A 27,158-nucleotide genomic window follows, 5' to 3' on the forward strand; every position below is an offset into this window, starting at 1 on the left:
TACACACTCATATTACACATGCCAGTGGATATGTTTACTAATTAGTATTATAAGAGTATTTCATCTGGAAGCATCCAATTGATGTTCACCACAGGGCCTTGTTTTTGTTTCCTGTTGCTTTTGCTGAATCCCCATGGCTTTGCTCCCTTCAGGAAAAGGCTGAAGTCAGGATAAAAAACACCTCTGCTCCTTGTGTCTGCTGTTGGTTTGATAAGTCCTCTACACCGGCAGAGGGAGAGGATACCAAAGTTGTTGCAATAGCCCAGGGGCATCTCTCAGGGTTTGCTCAGAGAAATCTAAAGCACCTGAATCTCTTTGATCATAACCTCATCCTCGAGGAAGCAATGATCTACTCCGTGTTGGCATGGAACCTATCCTCTGACAAACTCTCCCTCACTCACACTAACCCAAGGAAGATTGAATGGTCGGATCACTACAAGATTGCATCTCATTTTTTATTTCTTCCCAATGCAAGCTTTCATCTTGCTGCTTGTTGTAAAAAACTTGTTTCTAAACAGCTGCATTGAAAACTGTTGTCATTTAAAGTCGCTTTAAACAGAGGAATAAAGGGGCATATTGATATTACAAAAGTAAATGTCAGTGTTCCAGAAATCACCTCAGATACACCATTACCTCACTGCACATAAGAGTATGATGGGAAGAGATGAAACCTGCAGTCAGCTGAATAAGGATTAATTGATAAGTTAGGGGAATGAAGGGAGAGACTGGGGTTTAGAGGGTTTTTTTGGCTCGGAGGCTCGCAGTGGCAGCCAATAAAGGATGCCAGGAAACCATACTGAGAGCAAGCTGGATTGCATAAACTTAAAACCTCAAGGTACAGCGTGTTCATTATACAGTGGGACTTGTTTCAGCTAGTAAATCCAGGTAAATTCAGGTAAATCCATCAAATGCTCAAATATTGCCAAGACAATTTTATCCTCACCTTACCTCATTACCACTGACCTTCAATGCTAAACAAAAAGAGGCAGCTATTATCAACCGCACTGATTTATATCACTGCAGCAAATTAAAATGTTAATTGTAACAGTTGAGAGCACATATACACATACACACATCAAATAACACATTTTGCTTTAAACAAAAATGCACTATTTCAGTATGAAGACTTGGTTAGATCCCAGGAGCATTTTTAGTGATCAGCAGATCATATTCTCAATCTTATAAGTCTTCCTCCTCACCCCCAACATCATCATTTATCTTCATCATCATTACCATTGTATTTAAATCACTGAATGTAATCATGATCATCAAATCATTTTTATTTGTGTGGTCATCATCATTAGTGTCAAGTTTGCCATTGGTTCAAGCAATCATCAACTTCTTTGGTTTTATAGTTGTTTATGGGTTTCATGATGTTACCATTACCACTGTAATTGCCATGAGCATGTTCATTAACATTGTCATGGTTGATGCCATTACCAATATCACATTCATCAAGATAACTTCTGGGGCTATATAAATAAAAATTTACTTGACTTAACTTGACTACCATAATGTCTTGGGCAGCATCATCAATATCAGCTACATCATAGTTGCCATCCTCATCATAGGCACCACATCATAGACTTTAATCTTATCATAATTGTCATGGATGTGATATCATCAACATCATTACTGCCATGTTTGTCATCACTGTCCATATTATCATTAAGATAATGGTAAACATGTTCTCATCATCATTACCAACATCATCAGAATTACTGTGACTGCCACCACTGACAACATCAATACCACCATGGTTGCTACAGGCATTATCACCAACACTACTGTCATCGTCATCATCATCATCATCATGGTTAACGCTGTAATTACATCAACATTATTGTCACTGGTATAGTTATCACCATCATCGACATTATTATCATCATTATCACCATCATGGTAACTATTGTCATCTAAGCTGTTGCTGGTTGTTGCCATCATTGTCAGCATTGTCATCACCAATAATTAATTAGAGTGTAGTGTAGTAATATAGGTGGTGAATGTATTATAATTGTAGAATTAGTATTATGATCACTAATCATGGATATCATCACTATGGTTGTCATCATTTTCAACATTATCATTGCTGTCATCGTCAAGGCATTTAGTTATTTTTTTATGATCTACTACCACTGTCATGGCTGCCATCATCACTGTCACATCAACATTATCATCATCACACATTACCACCCTCATTATCAGAATCATGGTAGTCATCACCATTACCAGGTTTTTGTCATTTGTTCCTTTTGTCTTTCCTCCGCTCCTTTTGTCAGGGTATAACATAACTGTACTGCAAGGTACACAAACACACACACACACACAAACACACACACACACACACCACTATAATTCCCTGACCTTTTTTGTCAGGAGTTTCTGGAAGCCTTCCAGAGGAGAGTTATGATGTGCTGCTAAGCTGTAGCCACTGCCCGCTGCGACAGAGGGAGCAGAACAACTTCGAAAAGAAAATAAATAAATAAATAAAAACACTACAAAGGACAGAGAATGATAGAAGTGATGTAATGAGCTCTGCACCAAGAGAAATGGAGGAAAGGACATAGTATACACACTCACACACACACACACACACACACACACACACACACACAAGGAGAAAACATTTCACCTAGATGAGGCTCATTTTAATTTCCTGCTAGATTTTTGTTTTCTTTTACCCCATTTCCTTTTACCAATTGAGGTTTTTTTTTTCTTTCTTTCTTTTTTTTTAATAAGTCTATTTTACATTCGCTGTTGGGAAGAAAACAATTTCTGTACTTCTCCAATATACAGACATACTGTAATATTTAGCTCCTCCACCCTATTTCTGTTGCATAATGTCCTGTTTCCTCAGAAATGCATTATCTTTCTTCTTTACTGATAGGCAGAAGAAAGGTAAGTTTTCATTTTTCTTTGCCTGAGTAGTTTTCATATCAACCTAATATAATAAAGTAATGATTTCTACTGTCATTGGAATAACACTGAGGCACATTAGGGAGGAACCTTTTACACAATTTGAAAGTATAACTGAGCCACGTTCATAGTGTTTGTTAGGATGACTAAGCTCCTCAAGAGTTATTCAGAGTTTGTCCCTATAGTGTTTACATTATTTTGTCTACCCCCTGGATCTGGAGTACTGTAAACACACACTGTAGAGAAACTTTTAGACACAAACACTATCTTTCTGCCTCTCTGACTCCTTTTAATTGAAAGTCTTTTTTAGTCTCTCACCTCAAGGTAGCGCTTTTCTATTTTCTTACTTGGTTAATTTTTTATTCCCCATAGACTTACTGATCTCTCTTTGGACCTGAGTCCCTCAGTGGTAAAGCATCAGCGGGGTAAACGTTGTGTGCTGCTGCATATACTGATGGAGATAGTTAGGAAGCAAGATGAAAAGCTTCATCTCTGGGATGGGGAAGATGAAAGTGAAACCTTGTTTTGAACATGGGTTGCAGCGTGTTGTTAGATCTCTCCAAGCCTTCTCATCCTTTTAGCTCACAACCTACCCATATTAGAGCTACGTCAAGGGCTAAAGCTTTACAATGCAGCCCTTCTTTCTTCTACTCTAATCAGACAGATGTAACACATTTTAATACAATTCTGCTGCTAAGAGCAAGCTAGCATTTCCCTGACCATAACCTCATATTTGACAGATGCAACTACACAGTGAATAAAAAAAAAAAAAAAAACCTTGCATATAGAGACACACCCCCTGCTTTTTTGTAGTTTGTACTTTCAGTATGACAACTCATTGTCTATCACATATTATATTTAGCTAGTGTCTTATTACACTGTAATTATGTAAATGATTGAACTGCAGTTTAAAAGCTGAATCAACATTTTATCCCTCACATGAAAAAAAACCTTTAAAAAGACAAGTGTCCCAGTCAGTTTTTAGTTTTGTTTAATTTCCCCTGGTGCCAAAATGTGCTCACAGGAATTATATTCACAAAATCTAGGCATTTTTCTACAGCTGAACAACCATGAAACATTAACCTGAATTCAAATTATAGCTTGAATAAAGCAGTGTTTTTTTTTTGTTTTTTTTTTAGAAAATTGTCAAACCCAATATGCCATTTCTTATTAGATTTTTTTCCAGATTAATATTTCCTCAACATGGTATGACAGTTTAGATTGCCTCTCTTGCATGTTGACAGACCATTGCCTGGAGGAAAATTAAGACTCGCCACATTAAATATCCTGTTTCATTAACACCTATATGGAATTTAAAATGGATTAATAAATAAAGAAAACAACATTTCCCAATCACCAGAAACATGTCATGGCCTTCATGTAGAAAAAATGAATGGTTTGACGCCTCAAACTAACAAGGTCTCTGCATTCAAAAGCCAGTGTGCCAAGATTATTTATCAAAATAAATAAAATTAAAGAGGTGGCCAAAGCCCCCTAAAGTATTGAAATTGCATTTCTTGCTGTCACCTTCAATCTGTCGCCTAATCAGTCCTTTTGCCTTTTCCACTTCCTCCTCTTCCTCCTCTTCCTCTCCCCTCCTTCAGACATTAGGGAGAGTGGAAGCCCTAAGCCGGTGATGGTTTTCATCCATGGGGGCTCCTACATGGAAGGAACTGGAAATATGTTTGATGGCAGCATCCTGGCCAGCTATGGGAATGTGATTGTCATAACTGTTAACTACCGGCTGGGCGTCCTAGGTAAGGATCCTGCTGTTAAGTTTGATACACAACCATTGTTGCTTTATCTGTTCCTCTGTTATTATTGGGGTTTCTATCAGCTGGCATGAAGACTCACAATAGCAACTGCATTTTTCAACTTTCTGTCTTTTTATCATTCTGTTTTGGCATCACTGCTGGTTGCATTCTGACATTTAGCTTAGCGCAAGTGCTACACTAGAATTTATAAATTCTTTCCCAACTGCTTTTCTCTTTTGTGTCTGTCTTCTCTCTTTCCTCCTCCCTTCTTTCCTCTGTCTTTTCTTCGTGGTTCCATATACTGATGCTTGTGATATCCCAGAGTGCTTAATACTAAAACAAGGGATTTCATGTTTTAACTGCTTTCTTTCTTTCATGTTATGTTTCAATATTAGATTTCTTGCTAAGAGTCATCTGCTAAAATGTAGGCGAAAACCTCAGGTGTTGTTGTTTCCTTTCTCCATTTGATCAATACCTCTACTTCTCCATCCATTTTTAATCACTGGTCCTAGATAACCATTTGATTCTTTAGTAGGAATCTGAGCTCCTCACTTGGTTTCACTGGTCTTTGTTTCTGTTAATAACAGCTGATATAGCTCTCGCTGCTGTGCTGATCACAGTTCTGATATTTATATTCAAAGGCTGGATTTGAATCTTTGAGGTTTTTGCTTGTGATTTGTTTTTTTCCTACTTTGTCATGGAGTTAATTTTTGTGGGTGGAGTCCTGCAGATAATGTGTCATCTTTTTTTGTTGTGATTTGTGATTGTAATGACACGCAGAATGGTGTCGTGTCAGACTTCATATCCATACAGACTATTCAACACTGAATGTTGCTGGGTCATGACGAGCTGGCCTGCTTGCCGCTGTTTTTCTCTGTTTTATGCATCTACCCTTCCTGTCTGCTTTCTTATATTTAGTAGCCTTTAATCTATCATGGCAATGTCTTCTCTGATCTCCTGTCCCTTCTTTTTCAATTCCTATCTCTCTGCTTTCCTCTCCTTCTATCCTATCTCTTCTCATTAGTCTAATTCCCAATTCCTTTTCCCCTGTGTATGGATGTCACTGCCTTACCCAGAGGGAAGGTATATATTGTGACACATGACAGAAACAAAGGTTTGCTCCCTCATTTCCAAATGAGATTATGTTCTCATTTGTTTGAATGGAAGGGGCCGATTTCATATCCATGTTGTTTTGGTTGCTGGGGTTTTTCTCCCTTTCTTATTAAACTATACCAGAATAAAGATATGGGGCAATATCCGCCTTTCACTCAACTAAAATATAATTTGCCTGGGGGCATGTGTGTGTGCATATATTTGTGTGTGCCTATGAAGAAAGAACAATAAGGCTTAAAGGAAAATTCTTGAGATGTTAGCAGAAACAGAAAGTGAATCACAGTGTTAATGTTCTCTGCAGGTGGTCTACATTGTCATTGTCTACATTGTATTGCTGTCTAACATGTTATTCAGCCACTGATTTCTTTTATGTGACTTATATTTATTTGTTTGCATTGTAAATACTGAGCATCAATGAAAGACCTCATTTGTGTTCCTGTGTGTAATCTGAAGAAAGACTCTGATATTAAATTTCCTCACAGCTAGAAATCAGTTGAAAACTTTATACTGTATACTAAGTAGAAATTCTCTAGCCATATGCCTGCTGAGCAATTGTGTTTCACGTCTTGAGTAGATAAAACTGCCAGTTACCCAGTGACTGCATGGACTAACCTTCAAGTCCCGCCAAAACCACAACTGGGTATTAAAGAAAGCATTCCATCATCATCATTCATTCATTTTCAATTACCAATTATTCCTTTTCAGGGTCATGATGGGGCTGGAGGCTATCCCAGTGTGGGGGACAAAAGTACCATATAGAGATAGTGATATAGTTCATTCTGTGAAAACATCAATACATAATGTACATTCACAGTTGCAGTCAAGTTCATAGCTCAAAACCTGCATGTAGTCACAGCTGAGATTCAAGTCCTGGCCCTTCCTCTTGTGACGCAAAAGTGGAATTAGTTTGAATGGTTTACACCACATTATCTTCTCTATAGCTAAATAATAATGTTAGAAGAATTACACAGTGCTACAGATTGCAAGAATTAGCTGATCAACAACAACAGTTAAAAAATGAATCATTTTGTCTTTAATGGGTCAAAAATGCTTCTTGGGTTTTGCTTTGTTTTATAGACTAATACATGATTAATGGAGTGACAGCCAATGGAAAAAAGAATATTCATGGCAGCCCTACAACCATGTAAAGGTTCATCATTTTGGGGGTGAAGTGCTGTTATGTGCTAAGATGTCACTTTTTAGTTTAGAATTTTTGGAGTGCAGTGTGCCTCCCATTATGTATTAGAGACAACACTATGTGCAGACGTGGATGAAAATGCCAACAAGGACAAGGAAAGTAAAGGATAAACAGTCACATTTTATAACTTGTAATTATTTTGGACATGGCAAGATCCCCAGTCTCTCTCTCTCTCTCTCTCTCTCTGATGTGCAAGTTCTTAACTGCTGCAGGCCTCATAGCGTTGGGGGAAACTGTATCCCTGCTGGTTAACATGAGGCGCCGCTGTTTGCTCTCAGATTAGACTCTGTGTGTTTGTTTACCCCCCTGGCAATGGACAAAAGTGTACGGCTTTACCTCACCAAACATGTGATTGTGTGTATATGTGTGTGTGTGTGTGAGTGACAGGGGAGGAGTGTGTACTCGACTACAGTAGGTGTAGGACTCATAACCGCTAGGCTTTCTAGTCAGTCATCCAGTTTTTAGTAAGTAAGTAAGTGATTAGTAAGTCACTCCACTGCCAAAATTACCCGTCTTAAGAAACCATTTAGTGTAGCAATTAGTAAAGGTTTTGAGCACACATACATCAGAGCCTCATCACTCGATGAGTGTGCAAGTCCTATAAACATGAGATAGTATAAACTCTTGGAGCACTCTTGCAAACATCTCTGAGTAGCCCACATGTGAGAACCCCCTTGACTGATGACTGTGAGTGACACAGTGAATGAATTAATTGAAATGAGTTCTATTCACAACGAACCACCTCTCAAAAATGAGATTTAAGATCCTTGGCTAAAAGACTAGAAAATGGTGTAGAGTCTGTTAATATGTCCCTTCATGAATAACAATCAACTGTCTCCCACGCTCAAAACTATGTTCTTCAGCCAGCTAGTTAGCCTCCACTGGTTAAAAGTGTGTGGTTGACCTTACCCAGCAAGCCACTGCAGCACCTGTTCGCTTTGAGAGACAGAACTCCCTACTCTCGTGCCAGTGATTTTTCTCCCTGGCTTAGTGTGTTTGTGTGTCTGTGAGAGCAAGTGCTTTGCAAGAAGCCATTAGTGGCTTTAAATATGCAGAGCTGCTGACGCAAAGCTGTATTTATTGTTTAACGGCCTTGGATACAATGGATTTGGCCATGGGGCACGTATATACGTAGTATGCTACTGTCAGTGTCTGTCCATGGGCGTTTGAACATGTGTGTGTTTAATGAATTAGGAGCTCCCCCTGTGTGTGGGATGGGGTGTTAATGGTAGAGTGCTTTCAAAGTGTCATTATTAAGGGTGGCACATATTTATTATCTTTGTCATCTGACTTCTCCCTGGTTTATAATGGGAACAGTAAAGCTACAGAAGTAGCTAAATACTCTGAGGGGTGCTTGAAGAGTGTCAGTATACTCTCACTGAAAGGTGTGTCCTGCCCAAATTACTTTTCCATCCTGATCTCTGACCCCAGTGAATATCACATATCACCATTTTGACAAAATATATTTCCTTATCTGGTGTCTTGATGATGGTGGAGGAGAGGGCTGTCTAAAATATCAGTCCAAAATCTTCCACGAGCGCTAAATTGGGTCAGGATCTAGTGACTGTGAAGGCCATAGCATATGTTTCACATCATTTTCATATTCATCAAACCCTGACCCCTCATGTCCTATAGATGAAGGCATTGTCATTATGTTTTTACAGTTCTTTTTCAAGTTTTTCCTTTAATGTGTCACCCTTCTGACTAGCCTTAGACTGAAATTGCCAATACATGAATCCAATACCTTCCCAGGGATTTGTTTGTTGTTCTTCCAAACAGTGGACTATGCCTTTAAGGCCAGGCCCGAACAGTGTTGAGTTTGTTTCGGCCCAGCCAAAACCTTTAATCATGCTGATTGATGAGGTGCATTTCCCTGACTCAAACCCTCTCCAAATAACCCTTCCATTCCAGCCATACATCAGCCATTCAGCCAATTCATCAAGCCTCTGATTGTTTTAAGATATACCTGGCCAGTAAAATATCCATTTCTCTGCACAGCACTGCTTCTCTAACTATGCCCTGCTTTCAGCACCACAATCACATCTAAAAAGAGAAAAGACCATGCAGAAAAATGGCCATCCAGCAGGCAGAGGTAGTAAACAAGATGCAGATGTAATTTTCTCAAAAACAATTGACTGATATGATGTAATTGGATTTAATATGGTAGTTACAGTGTAATTAATTAATAAAGTGTCAATGTTGTATTCGTGATTAGTTAAAAAAAAGACAGGAAAGCCAACGAAAAAAAAGTAAAAAAGTTTGTTCTAACATGCAAACTTAAACAAACACTAGCTTTTTCATTATCACTTTGGGTGGAAAGATTTGGTGTCCTGCAAAGTTTTCAGCATGGAGTACACCCTCAGAAACACCCATACATTAGATCCAGCAAGCATGGTTTTAATTATGTCCAAATAAGGACTGTGCTACTTGCTTGAGGAGCATTCCCTCTCACATAGGCATTATCCCTAATGTTTATCCTACCCAGATATTACCACCAATCCTCCCACCCCCACCCTCTCCTGTATATCTTCTTTCCTTTTCTCCCCCCACAGTAATTGGTCCTTCTATTTTCTGTTTATTTCCTGCTGGCTAAGTGTTGAGGACTATTATTTTCATACTTATTAATTTATTTCTCCCTGAAACAAATATCCCTATGATTTGGGTTCATTACTCTTTCTGTGCCTTTCTTGGTGCCGTCTCTCCTCTAGTCCTCGCCTCTTCTCTGCGTCCTTCCTTGTTTGTAGCCCTGACACTGCTCATTCAGAAAGTTATGAGAGGTGTCCCCTGACCCCTAAACAAAATGCTGCACTTGAGTCTTTATTAGTGTCTAATGATTACTTTACTTTCAAATATTGGGATTTATACTTACACTTTTTCCTCTGTGTACAATGGTTGGAACCAGCTTTCCCTTAACTTGATACATACAGACTTTTTTCAATGTTGTATGCATGTGATACATTTTATCTGGAATAATTTGAATTAATAATTGAATTAATTACTTTACAATATGAGTGAAAAAAGGAGGGAAAGAAGGTCTTTTCTAACTTGCTCATTCTGTTTAGTAAAATTACCACAAGACGTGATTCTCACCTGTGGAAACATCAACAGTACCACTGGTGCATGATAGAGGCAACCAATCAATCTCACAATTTTTTTCAATATAATTTTACAGTGTTTCTATAAAACATGACATACGGAATGTATGCGAGCAGTCAAATGTTTTTTTCAAGGTTTTATTATGTATGCTTTTTTTAAACAAATCATCTGTTTGTACAAAGGCAGTGTTGGAACTATATTACTACACCCTGCCAAGTATTAATAACTGCATTATTTACTGCACTACAGGAAATAATACTGTATATTTCTATTGTAATAGAAAAAGGTGACAAAAGAAGTTTGTCAGAGTTACACCCTAAAACCCTAAATATTAGAAGGTTCAAATGATGGAAGACCAGTACAACATCCAAACTTAAACACTGTGGAGTTGGGATGAACTGGACAGAATGTGTTATAATTAGCCTTTTGAGCAATATTTGATTTCCATTTTAGAAAGAACGTCACAAGTATATTATTTTTTTCTATGTTTTATTTCAGAAACATTGAGACATTGAACTATGCACACTGAGATCACAGTTGGATAAAGGAGGTGTTCTAAACTTTTCACCAGTAGTCTACATATACATATACATGCTAAAAACTATATTGTGAGATTTCTCTTGTTCTGATTTAGCACGTATCAAACAATTTAGTGCACCAAAATGATTTTAGGATTTCATTTGTTATTGTCATTTTTCTGATTCTGCATCGCAGACATCCAACGCTTTAAGGCAGAGGGGGCCTTGATCAGAGGATTGGCTGCATTGAGATTTGTTGTAATATTTTCTGCAATATTTTCAAACTTTCCTCTCCTGCCATGTGCCAAAATCCCACAAAGGAGGAAAACCTCCAGATAATTGAGAGCATCTTGGGCATTTTTATGTTGCCTTTAGATGTAAATGGACAGATAGAAAGATAAATTGCAAGATTGTGTCCTACAAGTTCAAAGTCCCTGTGTCCTTTTACCATTATAAAGTAACCACATATGAGTTGTTTCATTGCTAGAAGTTGCAGTACAATCAAATCTCAGACCAAACAGAAAAAGATAACATGATCAGAGACCATAACTTTCCGTCAGATTTAGTGTGAAATTGGCCCAAATTTGCCTTTTGATTAGAATGTCGTCTGCTCCACTCAGTGTGGTTTATATTTGAAATAATTATTTGATAACATTATTTGATTTATTTTTCTAAACTGAATGGATCAAATGAGAGCTTTTATTAAATTCCAGTATATACCGTATGTTATCATCAGCCAGTTTTTCAGTGGAAAGTTCTTCCTCATAATGGCCTAAATGCTGTTCCAGCCTCAGGTAGATTTTTATCTAATGCAATTTTTTTCATACAATGTTCATATAATTGTATTTGAACAGTGAGGCTTTGTGATAACCTGCAATGTTCCAGCCTTGTAATATTTTAATAATGTAAAATGGCAGCAAAAAATTGGCTAAAATATCAGCTAATAGCAGTGTGATTACAAGCACTCAATGCTGTCATGTTGTACCAAACCACTAGGACTGTGACCATTTGAAAACCAAGATATTTTTTTGTTGGCACTCTCTTGATGTCAGGGTGTAGTAGTCTCTTGGTCATTGTGAGGTTCTCTCAGTTTGCCATTGCTCCATTTGTTTTTGTCCTGCTCATTTGGCTCAATTTCATTGGCATAATGTGTTACTATAATGATTTCAGTAAGCGGGCTGCAATGCTAATGGAAGCTGTGCTATGCTATGCTATGCTAATGTTGATCTGGCAACAGCAGGGTTGGCGTAACAAGGTTTACAGCAGGTCTGTGGATCAGATTAATCTGGTCAAGGCCAGGACAACAGAGGACCATCTGGGCATGCTCCACTGTGCCAGGTGTCTGTAGCCACAACTTTTGCCATGTACCACCATTATGCAAACAATAATATGCATGTTTAATTTACTATGTGTTAAACATGACTACAGCTACAGTCTGGTTATACAATCTTTTAAAGCATGATTCCTAAAACTAAACATCAGTGCATAAACAATTTAATTGCAGCTGGTTTCATTCAGCCAATGGCAGAGCTTAAAGTGGAGTAAAAAAAAAAAAGAAAAAGTTCCACTACTAAAGCAGCAGCCTTCACAGCATTCACTTGCATTTCAGGTGCAAGTTTAAAGGTAAGCATGGGAGTTCATCAAGCCAATATGGATGAGGAATTCGAGAAAGTGATATGGATGAATCATTACAGGTACCAAGCTTGCAACAGATCAATCTCCATCCAGTCTCCAACTGAGAAAACCATAATGTGATGAACATGTGACGTGTTGCTTAGAATAGCTTGTAAATGACTCAATTTGGATTATTTCGTCAAACTACTATTTCAAGATCAAGGATAAACTTAAATGTATTACAATTATTCACCTGCAGTTAGTAATAACTTATCTGAGCTTGAATGATATTTCTCAAAAACCTTCCAAGCTCTAGACCAACGTTTTGCCATTTTTCTACCCAGAACCTAGTCTGTGCAAGTGTCATTTTTGGTATCAGTGGGGGGCACCGAAAGTGGAACTTTCAAAATCACTATACAGTGACTTTAAATAGACTATATGTAAGTCTATAAATTTAAAATATTCAAAAAATAACCAGAAACTTAACTAGGGCTGGTAAAAACTTCATGATCAATGGACCAGTCAATATGCAGCCCCACACATTTGTTTGGAGTATGAATTCAACAATTGGCCAATTCTTACACATTGCCCCTATAATACATTCTTATGTCCAAGTTACTAAATGCACTTGATAAAGGTGGTGATAAATACAATAAATATCATGGTCATAGTTAAATAATAAATAAAAACACTGAATTTTTGCCTGATATATCACCATGCTACTGGTCACTTGTGTCTACCATTACAACACAAAAAAGCAATACAACAGTTCTGCAAGACACAAATCGCTCTTTGATACCAAAATAGGTCAAATGAAACCAGCATTACCAGTATTATTGTATGTGCATTACCAGTATTATTGTATGTGCATGCTTACCCTGATACACTCTAAATTGTTTTCCTTCCTGTCCTTTTCTGCTTTTTTCTTATCTGAATAACTTTTTTCCCTTCTTTGTCATGCTCTTCAATCATGATATACTGTAACCTAAATACTAAAAATACTAATATGAAATGAATTAACTGAAGCAAACTAAAATTACTCCTAATTCTACTAATCTCAACAATACTAACTAAACTGCAGAACGTGCTTAATGTATGCTAAAGACATTCACCTCTGCTTCCACAACTGGCATCTGCAAGATCTGCATGTTCTGAAAACTCATACAGCTTGTTTTTTAAACAACTATCAAGTCTACTATAAGAATCACAATGTATTTCAGAAAATAAGCAACTGACATTAAAAACCATTAAAAACCAAATCGCTGCAATTACAATATTTCTGCATTTCTGTATGAGCTTTCAGATTAAGTCTGTCCTAGTTTTTCTTTCCACCTCATTTCCTTTTGACTCCCTTTTTTCTTTTTTTCACATCATCATTTCCTTTGCATGAATTTTCTTCTCTTTCTCTCTGTCTTGTCTAATCAACAGTAAAAACCAATGTGTTGTGCAATTGCAAGGCCGCTGTTCTTAGTTTTGTATTGGCGCAATCAAATGTTTGCATGGATATTCAATATGTTTGTCCCCCACAAAACTCTAAGGCCACATTACAGATCATCATGTGACAAGGGAGCAGAATGGTTCAGAAACTGCTTTCAATCAGTATGACAGACTAAAACCATTCCATGATATCTCATGATATTTTGATTTTGATCTGTCAGAAAAGAGCCTGATTGAGCTATTCATCCAGCTGTTCTCTCGATAGCCACATGTAATATAAAATATAGGCCTAACAACTGGACAATAAAACTGGATTTGATTGCATGATTTGTTTGATTAGTCATGAAGTTGGCTCTCTAGGCAAAGTGGGATTCACTTTTCTAGAGATTTATGGTTGAATCTCAGTTAGTCTCAGTTAGGCTGAGTCCACGCGTACACTGGTAGCTTTCTCTGTGGATTTCTTGCCTTTCTTCCACACATAAAGATCATTGAAAATCAACAGTGAAACTGTTTTTATCATTGATATTATTGAAAACTGCATTTTTGGCTTCAATGCACCATTGTTGTTAGCAGGATTCTGATTGTCCAACATAACTTTTAGTTGGGGTCATATAGCTGCTCAGCTGATCAGTTGTTTTTGCATTTCCATGTGGACACAGTGAGGGAAAACCTGCTTTAATACATGCCTGTATACATGTGGACTAGGCCTTTTGTGTTAAGGCTACTGTTGGCCTGGCATTGGCCAAAGGGTCCAGCTAATTGGCTACAGGTTGGATAGAAGCTGACTGGCTGGGCAGGGGAGCAGGGTACAGATGGCGCGTCAAGAAAAAAAAACAAAAAACAGAGATTACATCCCTCCACACCAAGATATTAGCAGGCACCTCACTGCAAACTGCATGTGTAGATATCTGTGTGTGTTTACAGAACCCCCTGTGACAGTGTTATTTATTGATCAAAGCTTTGGCCTCTGCTAAAGTGTGAATGCATGCTTGAACATGTGTATGCGCGTGTGTGCGTAATGGGGCTAGTGCAGCAGATGGACACGTGTAGCAGCAGGATCAAAGTGTGTGGTGTGTAGCAGCTCTGATCACTGCAAACTACATATGTAGAGGAGTGGACCACTCCTGACTCTGAACAACTGTCTGTGTGATAATATTTTTAAAGCCATAATTTTATTTTTCATACATATAACTTCATCGTTCTGCTCTGTTCACTGGCCTGATGTAGTTGCAGGTAAACCTGGTTTTGATCTTTTCAGATTCTCAGGCTGTCAGTCTCTGTATTGCCCACTGAGGAGCTCACTATACTATCTGCTGGTACCAAATAAAACCATTGCCAACAAGCAATAAAGAAGACTGAGAGACTGAGAGAGAGAACGATGAAGAGAAAATGTGATTTAGGACTCGACGGGGGTCATGTGCCCTGCACAACACAAGCCGTCTGATTGGTTATCAGCACGAGTCACAAATCTGCCATTGCCATATTTTTAGAGGTCAGATAGGAGTGTCTTGCTGAGACACCAGGCAGTGAGGGAGGGAGGGAGGAACAGCATGAGTGTGTGAAAACGAGACAAATGTTATGTGTATTCATTTGAGGGTTAGACAGATAATTTGGTCAATATGTAGCTTTCATTAAATACTAGATGTCTGACAGTTATACCTTCTGTTACCAAAATGAAGGCTCTGTCATCCTAAACAGACTGTGCATTAAAACTGAATAATGGGTTACATTACAAAAATGTATGTGTCCTTCATTTTAGATAGCTAAACCTGGTATCCTACAAATTGCATCAGCATTGGAAAATTTTGCTCCTGTTGATTTCTGTCCAGTACCAGGGCAGGCAATGGTGTGCTCTTAAACAGTGTGTGTGTAGCACATCAGACTTACCGATAGGACTGGAGTTCATTTCTTGTCATAGACCCACAATAAATATTAATTTAAAAAACCCTTCACTTTAACTATAAGTGTACTGTGGGATAGAAACTAAATGGTTGATATTCAACTTAAAAAAAAAAAAAAAAAACAAAAACAACAACAAAACCAAACAAAAACCTATGTTGAATACAATCCAGTGTTTTGCAGAACTATTGAATACTGACCTTTAACTTTTATAAAATAAATAAATAAATACACACACACATACACACACACACACACACACACACACACACACACACACACACATTTTCACATATATTTATATATATTTCAGTATTTTACATTGACAATTGACAAATTTAGCATCAGGTTGATGGAGCTACACTGAGGCCACTTCAACACAAAATCCTAGTTTAGTTGAACAGCATTGTGTGTTTTTTGAGAGTGTGTGGGAGTGTGTTTATATGCAGTGTATATGTTGTTGTTTTTTGTCCAGTAGGCAGAGGATGAGGATTCACTGCTCTTGCTTTGTATCGTGTGTGTGTGTGTGTGTGTGTGTGTGTTTCTGTCTGTCTTTTCCCTCTCTTTCCATCATTGTTTACCACTTACTCTCTCAGGCATTTTAGTGGTATGTGACTAATCTAATGATATATTATTACATATCTATGCATTTGACAGTCTTTATACAAGTATCTATCAGAAGTAATTTATATATGGTCCAAATGTTGCATTAAAAACTTTCAGGAGAGCGACATCACACACAACCAGTATAACATTAATGAGAACAACAATAAAGTGCAGTCCATCAAATGTCCCACCCTCCCATTCCCACTTCACTTGAATAACAAACTCCCTCATACTCTGCTAGTATGAGCACATCGCCCCATCCCCCCGTGAACTGCTATTCATAAAGCTTTACATTAATACAACGATCCTCTCCTTTTTGTCTCCCACTGGCTTGCTCTCTTTGCAATCACAGTGTCTCGCTGCTAAGTAGTCTATTTTACAGAATACATCTGCCATATTGCCTCCTCGCTTTGTTCTAACACAAATCCCATAATCCTCTCAAAGGTCAGCCCTCTCTTTTCTCCCTGCTTCCGCTCTCACCCCTTGCCGTGTATTCATTTATTTTTCCCGATGGAAATAATAGAACAATATGGAGGATAAAGGAGGACGAGGAGGTGGTGGAGAAGGAGGAAGATCCTGTTGTTTCTCTTCATCTCCCTAAAGTATTACTGTCCTCTGTCTCTCTGTTTCTTTTTATGTCCATTCCTTTGAATTCAGTTCAGTTATTTATTGGCATAAGATGTATTTTGAAAAGCCAATACTATTACATAGTCCACAAGTTATCAATATCTGTAAAAAAACAAACAAACAACAAAAAAAAAAAAACCATAATGTTTTGGTAAATGAACAAAAACCAGCAAGTATATATGTGTGCATAGTCAAACTGATATGTCTGTTAGTATCCAAGTGCTGTCTCATAAACGTGTCCTCATAGAGAGCCAAAGTACTGACATCACTTCCTGTTTGCCTGCTACTCCACTAGCTTCCTCAAGTCAGTGCACTCTGTCTTTGAGGGTGTTTTTCACCAGTCTTTCTGTAAAAGTGAAGGTTTTGCAGAGAGACTGTAAAAGCCCTCTCCATGTTGCTGGACAGGTAGTATGCAGTGGTTATCAAAGATATTGTTGCTGAAAATGGCTGACTGCTGCTGAAAACAGAAACACCGTGAGCCGAAACAGTAAAGGTGCTGGCTGTAAAATAAAACAACCTGCTAAAAGATGCTAAAATGGTTTGTCCCATCCAGTGATTCTTCTTACATTATATGTATTTGAGCCATTGATAATGTATAGAAACAATATTGAGAAGTACAGCTTTAAACCACAAGCTATTTGTTAGTGTTAAGATGATAAAATGGTGTGATGATGACCAGTGTGGTGCGTATATTGGCTTGTATGGCACTGTAACTTTGGACTTCCATATCCGTCTTTCAATTTCAGCTTTATAGTGATGATCTTTGCTGTCTAAAACACAAATAAACCCTTGCAATATGTCTGTTAAATGCAGACAAAAAAAAAAAAAAAAATCAAATAATGCAAATGTACCATCCCTGTCAAGACAGATGGAGGGAATCACATGATATGTAGTTGAGTAAGTTTACCTTGTAGGGCTCTATTTTTTTTTTATTACAAATTTAATTCAAAGTCAGTTTCCTTTATTATTTCGGCTCATGTTACAACAATGACTTTGTAGTCAGTGAATCCTGTGCTAAGAAAACCACCAGAAGATGTTGAGCAAACACACCCTCAAGCATGTTGTGCAAGTAAACACACTGTAACACTGGTTAAATCATAGAGATGGGGGGAGAGAGAGAGAAAGAGAGAGAGAGAGAGAGAGAGAGAGAGATGCAGCGTCATCACTGCAGACTCACTGCTTGATTTGCATGTGTAAAATTAATCTGCAGCATATTGCATCCTGCTGATGCTAATTAGGGGAGCAACCATTAATATCAAACACTTAATCATCAATATTAATATGCATAATTATTAATAATTCTGTTTCCCCCTCCAACATGGCGGCACTGCAGGGCCTCAGCCACTTGTGTTTACACCAACATCTATCTTCATTATACACACACCTTCTGTTAATCAGCTCTCTCTTTTGCTCTCTCTCTCTTCCTCTCTGTCTGTATGTGACTGTCATTCAAATCTGAAGTGACTTGAGTCTTGATTACTTTTTAGAATGCAAATGATCTTGCCTCTGTTTTTCTTCAGTTTTGTGCATTTTACATAGGATGACATACATTAAGGCTTTCAGATAAGACTCACAACAATGGCAGTTACAGCAAAAAACAATCTGATGTCCATATGTTCATCTGTTTGGCTGTAAGACAATGATATATGCCCTTAGTGGTAAGAAACATAGTGGAAACACCATGAAACACAAATCCTCTCCACAAAAGTTTATATTTTTAGAATTACTTTTTAGAAAAGCATATAATGCACATAAATGATAAATTTGAATGCTAGCACAGGCCTTGTAGACAGAGTGAATGAAAGATTTACTTGCACTAAATTGCAAAATAAATATTTTCTCAATGCTAGTGGTGTCCAGGATTTTGAGATTTAGTCCCAGTGAAAACCTTTAATGCTGTGTTCTGGATTCTGTAGTGACACTGAGGTTGCATTTTTCAATGTTTGAGCACCACAAACAAAATTTAGTTTTAAGGTTAACCTCTGCTGTGGCATGACACCAGACATATTGTCAGTTACAGCTCAAGTTTAGTCAGGTCTAACAAGCGCCCCGGAGAAACACCTCCCAGACAGATTAAGTATATATTAGTGTTCAGTCCAGCCATATCACCTGTGTGTTTGAGTGTAGGTATGTGTTTGTGTATTAGTGGAGAAAACTGGAGTAGGATCTATAAACGCTGGCCTTGCAGGTTCATAACTGGCCCCCTGGGAGCTGTGAACTGGTCATGATGTTGACAAGTTGTTTGTGTGTGTGTCTGCATATGTGTGTGTGTGTGTGTGTGTGTATTGGTCAGTGGCTTCTCTGATGTAGAAATGAAAGCAGAGGAGCAATTCATTTACTGCCCCGGGGAGACCTTTCCTTCGTCATACATTTATTGATGCTTGCACTTTAACCGCTGCTGACCCAGCTTATAGCCTGAGCCTAGCCTCTAAAAGCCTGCATGTAACCCAGGTTATAACCATATACCAGGTTATAACAGAATACTAACCATATACCAGCTGACACTGTCATTTTGTTAGTTTATGCCTCATGATGCTGGATCTGTTCATCACAGAATCTTTGGAAAGTTGGACATTTTCAAACAGTGATACATTTTAGGTAACTCATGAATATGAAAATCATTTTGTAGTTAAGCAGTTTCCTGATGACAACCGCAAATTGGCTGTCCGTTAACGAGCCTGTGACACATAACTGCATCCCGCCAGCAACATCAAAGAGTAACAACAAGGTATGAGTAAGAACATGAAAGTGAGCATCAATACCATGCTGATGCATCACCATCAGCCACAGCTAATCCAGAGTCACCACTCGTTAATCTGCATACAATCCAAAAGAAATGATCGATTTCTTACACATATCACATGAGACAAACTTCAAAAATAAATAAATACAAAGGAAATGTCCTCATGTCAGGTTCTAAAGGAAACCATAGGCCCATAGATAGGGCTAAATGAGTATGTAAAGATGATGCCTAGGACTTAATGGGGGGACAGACAGACAGACAGATAGACTGTGCTGTTTTCGCCAGGTCTATATTCCTTTCTGACTGATACTTATATGTATAACGTATATGTATGTCACCGTGTGTATGTGTGTGTGTATGTGTGTGTGTATGTGTGTGTGTGTGTATGTGTGTGCGTGTGCGTGCAGTCATGGGCAATAGAGCAACATCTGTTGTGCCTTAGGGCCAGACAGAGCCTCAGCCAGGGGTTGTCCCACACAGCACACACACACTTATTCCTAGCCTCCTTTTTTCAGGTTACTGTCACATCTCTTGCTGTGTGTGTGTGTGTGTGTGTGTGTGTGTGTGTGTGTGTTTGCTTCTCTTTTATTATCTCTCTCTCTCAATTTGGGGACTCTGCACACATACTGCAGAACTCTTGGGATTTGCCAAACAGCCCAAGACACCCATATACACCACACACACACAGAAAAAGAAGTACGCACACACACACACCAGCAGTGTTTCTATGTTTGGAATTCACACATCGCAACTGGTTTCCTAGGGGGCCCTAGGGTGACAAAACTGTGACTAATCACCAAGGGTGACAGTATAAGTGTGCATATGTATGTGTGTGTGTGTGTGTGTGTGTGTGTGTGTATGTGTATGTATGTGTGTGTGTGTAGCATGGTGTTATGTAAGTGTATGTTTTGGCAAAGGAAAAAAAGAAAAAAAAAAGCTCTTTATGGAGTTATCTGTGAGAGGTGACCTCAACATTACAACGCCTGCTTGTAATAAATAACACTTCAAAAGTTTTCCCAATTTCCAAAATCATTTTGAAAATAAAAGTGAGTATGTGTGTGTTTGTCTGCACACTCAGGCATGTGTGTATGCAGCTCCATGATCCATTCTGTTAAGGACATTACAAGTGACACATGGTATTAATCACAGTAATCCCATTCTCTTTATCAGTACCCACTGCTGTGCTTTAATGAGTGATCCACATAGAGAGGTTCTCACATAGACGGGGTGTTGCTGGAAGATAACCGACTCGCTAGCTGTCTCTCTTAACCACACGCCTTCTTGTCAACCTCACATCTTAGTCGAGCAAAAATATACAGGTAGTCTTCTCAAATAGCAATTCTGTTATATATATATATATATATATATATATATATATATATATATATATATATATATATGAAACAGAATAAAATGTGTCAAATGCAGTGTGAGGTGAGGAGGAATGCTGGTAGATGCTCCCTGTGTGCTATTTTGCCTTCCTAAGATAGTCACCAGTCAAAATGTTGATACTGAACAAATCTCCTAATCCCTAGATGGTATTCAATGACAATATTTTTGAATATCCCATGTGAACTTTTGCAAATGATGATAGGTTTCTACAACTTTAGGGCAACTAATCAGGGTATAGTTAAGATTCAGTTCAGTTTAATTCAGTTGCATTCACATAGCACCAAATCACAACAGAAGGGAAAGTGGCAAGGAAAAACTTCCTTTTATGGAACAGAAACCTCAAGCAGAACCGGGCTCATGGTTTGCAGCTCCCTGCCTCAATCAGCAGAGTTAAGAGAGAGAAACACTGAGATAGACAGAGAGGAAAAGGAGCAAAGCACAAGCAAATTCCATATAGAGATGTAAGGCAATTGTAATAATAATAATAATAATAATAGCAGTGTGTGTTGAACAGGATCATAGGGGCAGTAGGCTGCTTGTGGTCACAGATCCAGACTCCACAGCACCAGAGGCAGAAATACCTGCAGAGAGCAACAGGAGGAAAGAGACAAGAGAGCACAAAACTATGGGAGAGAGAAGATGTCAGGTTAGAAATATGCCTTTATGAGATATGAATACATACAGATGGAGAAGGAGAGAAGAGCTCAGTGCATCATGGGAAGTCTCTAAGTAGTCCAGGCCCAGCATAGTAGAATAACTACAGGGTGGTCCTGAGTCAGCCCTAAAGGTTAGGAAGCAGTTGTGTTCATGGGAAATATACCATGTTTAAGGTATTGTTATGGTTATGGTTTGGCAACATTAACACTTTGTTTAGACTGCATGTATGTATGTGTATGCATGTTATTTTTTCACAGCTTTTATCAGTGAATGAAGTTCAGTTGATGGACAGTAAATGATCTGCATTAGGAGAGATGGATAGATGAGTTGACAAAACAAAACACAAGACTTTCACCCAGGAGACCACTGTGTGTCTTCTTATGTAAAGGAAAGTCAACAATGTTTTTTTGTTTTTTTTTTATCTGTAATAAAAGTCTGCTACACCTGCCATTGGTATAGGTCCCAGGGGTGGGGGCAACCTATCTAGCTGTTTAAGTTGGAGAACTGGTCTGATCTCAAGCATGAAAATTGTTGAAATCTATTACCCCTTAGGGATACTGGGCTGGGCTTCTGTCTCAGTTGCTACAGTTAGCTTGCTATTGATGAAGCCCACTGTGTTCTAGATGTTTTCAAAGCAGATCCTGCTCCCTTAAAATCCAACCCAACTCAAGTAAGGTCTGAAGGCCAACTGAACCTGGTGTAATGAATTGCTCAGGACAAAAATTGTGTTAATTACTCTGTAGAGACTTCTACTGTGGAGATGAATGCAGTTGATCAAATAGAACAAAATTAATTCTCAGTGCACTGATAATTTAATCATATCTGTAGCTGGAGCTTGTATTTCCATGCTTCAGAACTGTGCAGTGGGACAGGTATAATCTGCATCTCAGGTGAAATAACCGTTCTTGGCACTGGGGGGAAATTAGCTTAAACTGGGATATTATTTGACACTGTCCAAAGTAGTCTGGAAGATAAAATAAAGCCAAAAGTGCTGATCTCCTATTAGTAGGTGTCATGCATTATGTATTTAAATTTCAAAGTGCTTTGAAAGTACAGGGCAACACTGCAACAGAACCTGTTTTTTTTTAAGCTCCAGTGTAACAGGCCCCATATCCAGCAGTAACAGTGGGCGAGCAGTGGAAGACGTTTTGGCACTGTGCGGTCTTTCTGTGAGAGCTGCAATCACATTCAAGTGATTGTGATTGGCCTGGTTTGAGGGGAATTGATTTAGCAGCTTGATCCTGGACATGGAGTGCTTCTCTGATATCAGTGGTTTGAAGAACAAGACAATGAGAGGACAACAGATTTGGCAAGAAAAAGAAAATAATAATGGTTTAACAGACATGTTACTCTGTGGCTGGTTGTAATCTCAGTAATTGTCATTGGCATTTCGCAAAATCTCCACAATGGCGTTTATTGATCCACCTATAGTAGAACACAGCGTGAGAACGCCTTATAGTTAGTGACCAGGTAAAAGAAACTCAAACAACTTAAACTCTTTTTAGATTTGGAACAACATGGAGCTTTTAACTGTTTCAGTTACCAAGACTACTTATTCCCTATTCCCCTATCACTATTATTAGGTTTGTAAGTCTGCAATCAATAATGATCTGAGGAAGTATTGTTTTTTTTGTGTGTCCACAGTGTCAGTCTCTGATTGGCCAAAAAAACCCAAAATGTACTTTTCCCTCTTGTTTATGCCACACTCTCTCGTTATAAACATGGGCTTGCCTCCCCAGGCTGAAGACCTCTGCAACCTTATCTGACCACAGCTATTGATCTCTAACCAAGGGGTCTGTATCTGACTTTGTAGCCTCAGCCTTTATGAGGCTGATGCAGCGTGAACAGCAGTATCATAGTGCATTCTCCGGTGTAGCATGATCCCTCTGTGTTTAAATCAGTAGTGCCAATATGACCACACAACTGTTGGCACAGTGTTATTTATTTATTTATTTTAACTTGGAGCCATCTGTGGCACAGTGTTACACTTTTGTCATAGCTACAGCTCACAATCGCTATTAGAGACTTCACCGGACTCAAGGAATCCTATGAGGATTATATTAGTTTATCTAAAGTAGAAATAAATGAAAACAGCCAAATAAACCCTATTTGTTTAAGGTTACAAAAAATTGTCAGGGTTGGGGATGAGAATTGATGCAAACAGACAGTCTGTCAAAGAGTTTTCATTTGCACTGTCTCAAGAGGTCCTTCTGATGAAAACTCAAAAATTGGCTGTTTTAAGTCTTTGAACATACAACAAAGCATACTGATATTCTGGTCTGGACAGTTATTGTCGTTAGTTGTTATTGAGGTCAGTAAAGGCAAGGTAAACAATTTTGATTTACGCACTTATGTGACCTATGTGGCCTTGATTGTATAAAACAACAATAAATTGCAATGTCCAAAACACTGGTTTTATGACTAATTATGAGAGTATTTGTTTAATGTTTAATGTTATATGTGCTTTTTGAGTCTCTCCTTATATAGTGTGATGCCTATGCTGCTTCACTTGCACTGGTTACAGCCACATGTTATATAATGTTAAAGACCTATTAAATTTTAGATGGATTGGACATGGCAACAATACATGTTTATATTGTTTATAGCCATTATAACCACTTTTATGCAGACCTTCCCATTCATAGTTAAAAATACAATGCTTAGATACCAGGGAGAGCCATTGGACAGGGGGTGAAAACACATACAGCAGCTTGGTATATTTGGATTGGTATACACTAACTAGGTTTGTTGGGCTTTATAGTGACATAAGGTGAAGAAAGGAGAGACATAAACGGAGGACAAAAAATCCACTTGGGTACATAGCAACCTGTGTTTCTTTTATATACATTTTAAGTAGGGATGTTTCTACAGCCTCTATAATGAGCAGCACATTGGCTCTTTCTTGTTCTACTTGTCTACACCTCCCTCTCCTCTGCCCCTCCAACCGCCAACCGTCTCTCACTATCATCTCACATTTGTCAGGCTCTCTTGGTTTATGTGTTTTTAAATGCAATTTCAACTATTCAAATTTAACAGTGAAAGATTGTTTTCATTAGCGAGTGACAATAAATAGGATATTTAACCAGCTGACTGGCTTTTCAATTTCACATCTCGAGCATCGCGGCCACACTAGCTTTATAACAGACCAGTCACTAGTAGCCAGAGAGACAGACAGAAAGGGGGGGAGTGAAAGCAAAACACAACAAAGGGTAAAGAATGTATTAAGGATGTTAATTCAATTTGACTTTAGCCAGAGATGAAATTGGAACATTTACATTTAAGAGAGACAAGTGTGGCCCCACAGTCATATTTTGACAGTAGTGAAATTAGCTGCCCATTGGAGAACAGCAGAAGTGGAAGGCAATTTTTTGCCTTTGTTGGTTTTATACCATCGGTGTTATGTCATTTTAAAACCCATCTCTTGAAAACATGTGTTTCATATGTCACCGAACTCTTCACCATTTTCACCATCAGAATGTTGTTAATCAGTCACATGACGTTCCTTAGAATTAAACAGAAGTTTCTGTTGTTATTGCTCCCTGCCTTTGTAGGACAGTGCCCTTGTCTCGCTCCATTAACAGAGCACACTGGCTCACTGGATCACTGAGAGGAGGTCCAGGCCAGAATAATATTAGTGCAGTATTTCATTTAACCATATTTGGAAAAACTCCACCAGATACATGGTCCTTGCCAAGGCAAATTACAATCTGTAAGCATTCTGTGTAATGCAAAAAATCTAATTTGATCTAGCTTTGAATCCCCACAGAGTCGGGTGAGTATTCTTCTTAATGCAGCCAAGACAGATCAGAGAGCTGGACAGATTCAAATGGATCTATTTTTATTATTATAATTTTTAAATCTAAGCAGACTTGTTAGTTAGTAATGTAGTTGTTACTGGAAAACTAAGCAGGATGTTAGCTCATTTGTTAGTGATGATATCAATGTTCCTGATTGCCACTTGACTAGCTGATGGTCAGTGTCTGATTGCTGTTGAATATCAATAGATGATTAAGCATTTACATTATCACTGCATATCATTCAATCATATGATGTACTATAGTGGTAAAAATAAATAAATAAATAATTCAAAAGAAACATCTTGATGAGTGTAGCAGCAGAGGAAATCTACACACAGGTTTACCATGGAGTTCCCCAGTCACCAGATCTGGATCTAAATCCTTTGGATGTGGTAGAATGGGAGGGTCGCAGCATGAGTGTGAGCATACAAATGAAACATGCACATTCATACATTTGGTTTATCTACACACAAACACAGATGCCACCAGGATTGTATGAGTCATATTATGAGAGAAAAGTGGAGAGAAAAAAGAAAAGAATGTCACAATATAAAGCATCTCAATACTGATGAGAGGTTAGACACTTAGAATGTCTGAATGTACTGTTATGTGTAGGATGAGTCATTCTTCAGTGTTACGTCAGTGTTATTGTTAAAATAAAGCACAGCCATTATCTGCAATCTTGACTGTAGAAATTACAAGTAACTTGATTACCAGCCACAAATTTTCTTAATTCGATATTTATTTATTTGATATATTATTATGCATGTATTTTGACTTACATTTTTTTAAATTGTTTTTTTATTTATATGTCAGTAACTAAAGAACATTCTGTACATAGGACATTGTGTACAGTGTATTCAGGGATAGGAGATAGGAGACTCAAAAATGCCCCGAAAAGTCTATTATTATTATTATTATTATTATTTACTGTAAATCTGATCTTCCCTACTTCCAGTCTTAGCTTTATTGTTTCTAAAGGGTAGGTGGTCTAGGATGCACGTAGAGGCACAAACCATTATAAATTAAAAAAAAAAAAAAAAGCTTTTACTATGAATATATAATACATGTCCATTCAGATTCTGTATGTAGCAATACCAGCGGCTGTTAAGTGAACTGCAAACAAGCAAAGGTTAGCTATGTAGCTGTAACTTCGCTACACTGCAGGGATCTGGAGTTGGTTTGTTGGCATATGGATTATCAAACGAAAGCTTGTTGTTAACATTAGAAAGCAGTATCACAATAAATTTCACATTGATGTTGGTTTACCTGTCCAATAGAGGACAGCGAGCTCAGGGTCAGTTTTGATCCCCACAGCTGAATGAAAGTCCCTCCATGTATCAAATGCCCTGCTGATATTGAACCTATTTTTCCACTGACATTGGCCCAATTCACATTTGGCCAAACATGATCCATGAAATGAAATTTTCTGTTTTTTGTTCTTGTGTGGAGTTCGAGTTGGAGTTTGTATTGTGTTTCTTGTGCTGGGGGGTAATTGTTTTGTAACAGTGAGTTTATTGCAGCAGTGCAGCGCGAGCAGAAACGTCACATACTGAAAACTCCATCTGAGTACATTGAAATGTACAGGGTGTTATAGGTAACAGTACACATTCTTCTCACACATTGGAAATTTTAAAAAAGCATTACCTGTAAATAGTTTTGAATTCTTCCATACAGTACCTTTAAACCTACTACATAAGCTTACATAAAATGCAGTGCGTATAGTGTGAGAGCATTTCTTAAAGACTCAGGGACTTGATGGTGCTGCAAAACCATCTTCACACTAATGCT

General features: G+C 38.1%; 1 protein-coding gene across 4 annotated transcripts in view; it reads left to right on the top strand.

The window, feature by feature from the left end:
* The window catches only part of nlgn1 (neuroligin 1), a 309,442-nt gene that overhangs the window by 131,595 nt on the left and 150,689 nt on the right, over positions 1–27,158 (top strand). For all 4 annotated transcript variants that reach the window (XM_051077176.1, XM_051077177.1, XM_051077178.1 and 1 more), the window contains one exon: positions 4,521–4,673. In XM_051077176.1, the coding sequence (XP_050933133.1) occupies positions 4,521–4,673 (153 nt within the window). The remainder of the gene's footprint in view (positions 1–4,520; positions 4,674–27,158) is intronic.

The sequence above is a fragment of the Lates calcarifer genome, linkage group LG17 (assembly GCF_001640805.2).
Source record: "Lates calcarifer isolate ASB-BC8 linkage group LG17, TLL_Latcal_v3, whole genome shotgun sequence".
In the NCBI taxonomy this organism is placed as follows: Eukaryota; Metazoa; Chordata; class Actinopteri; family Centropomidae; genus Lates; species Lates calcarifer.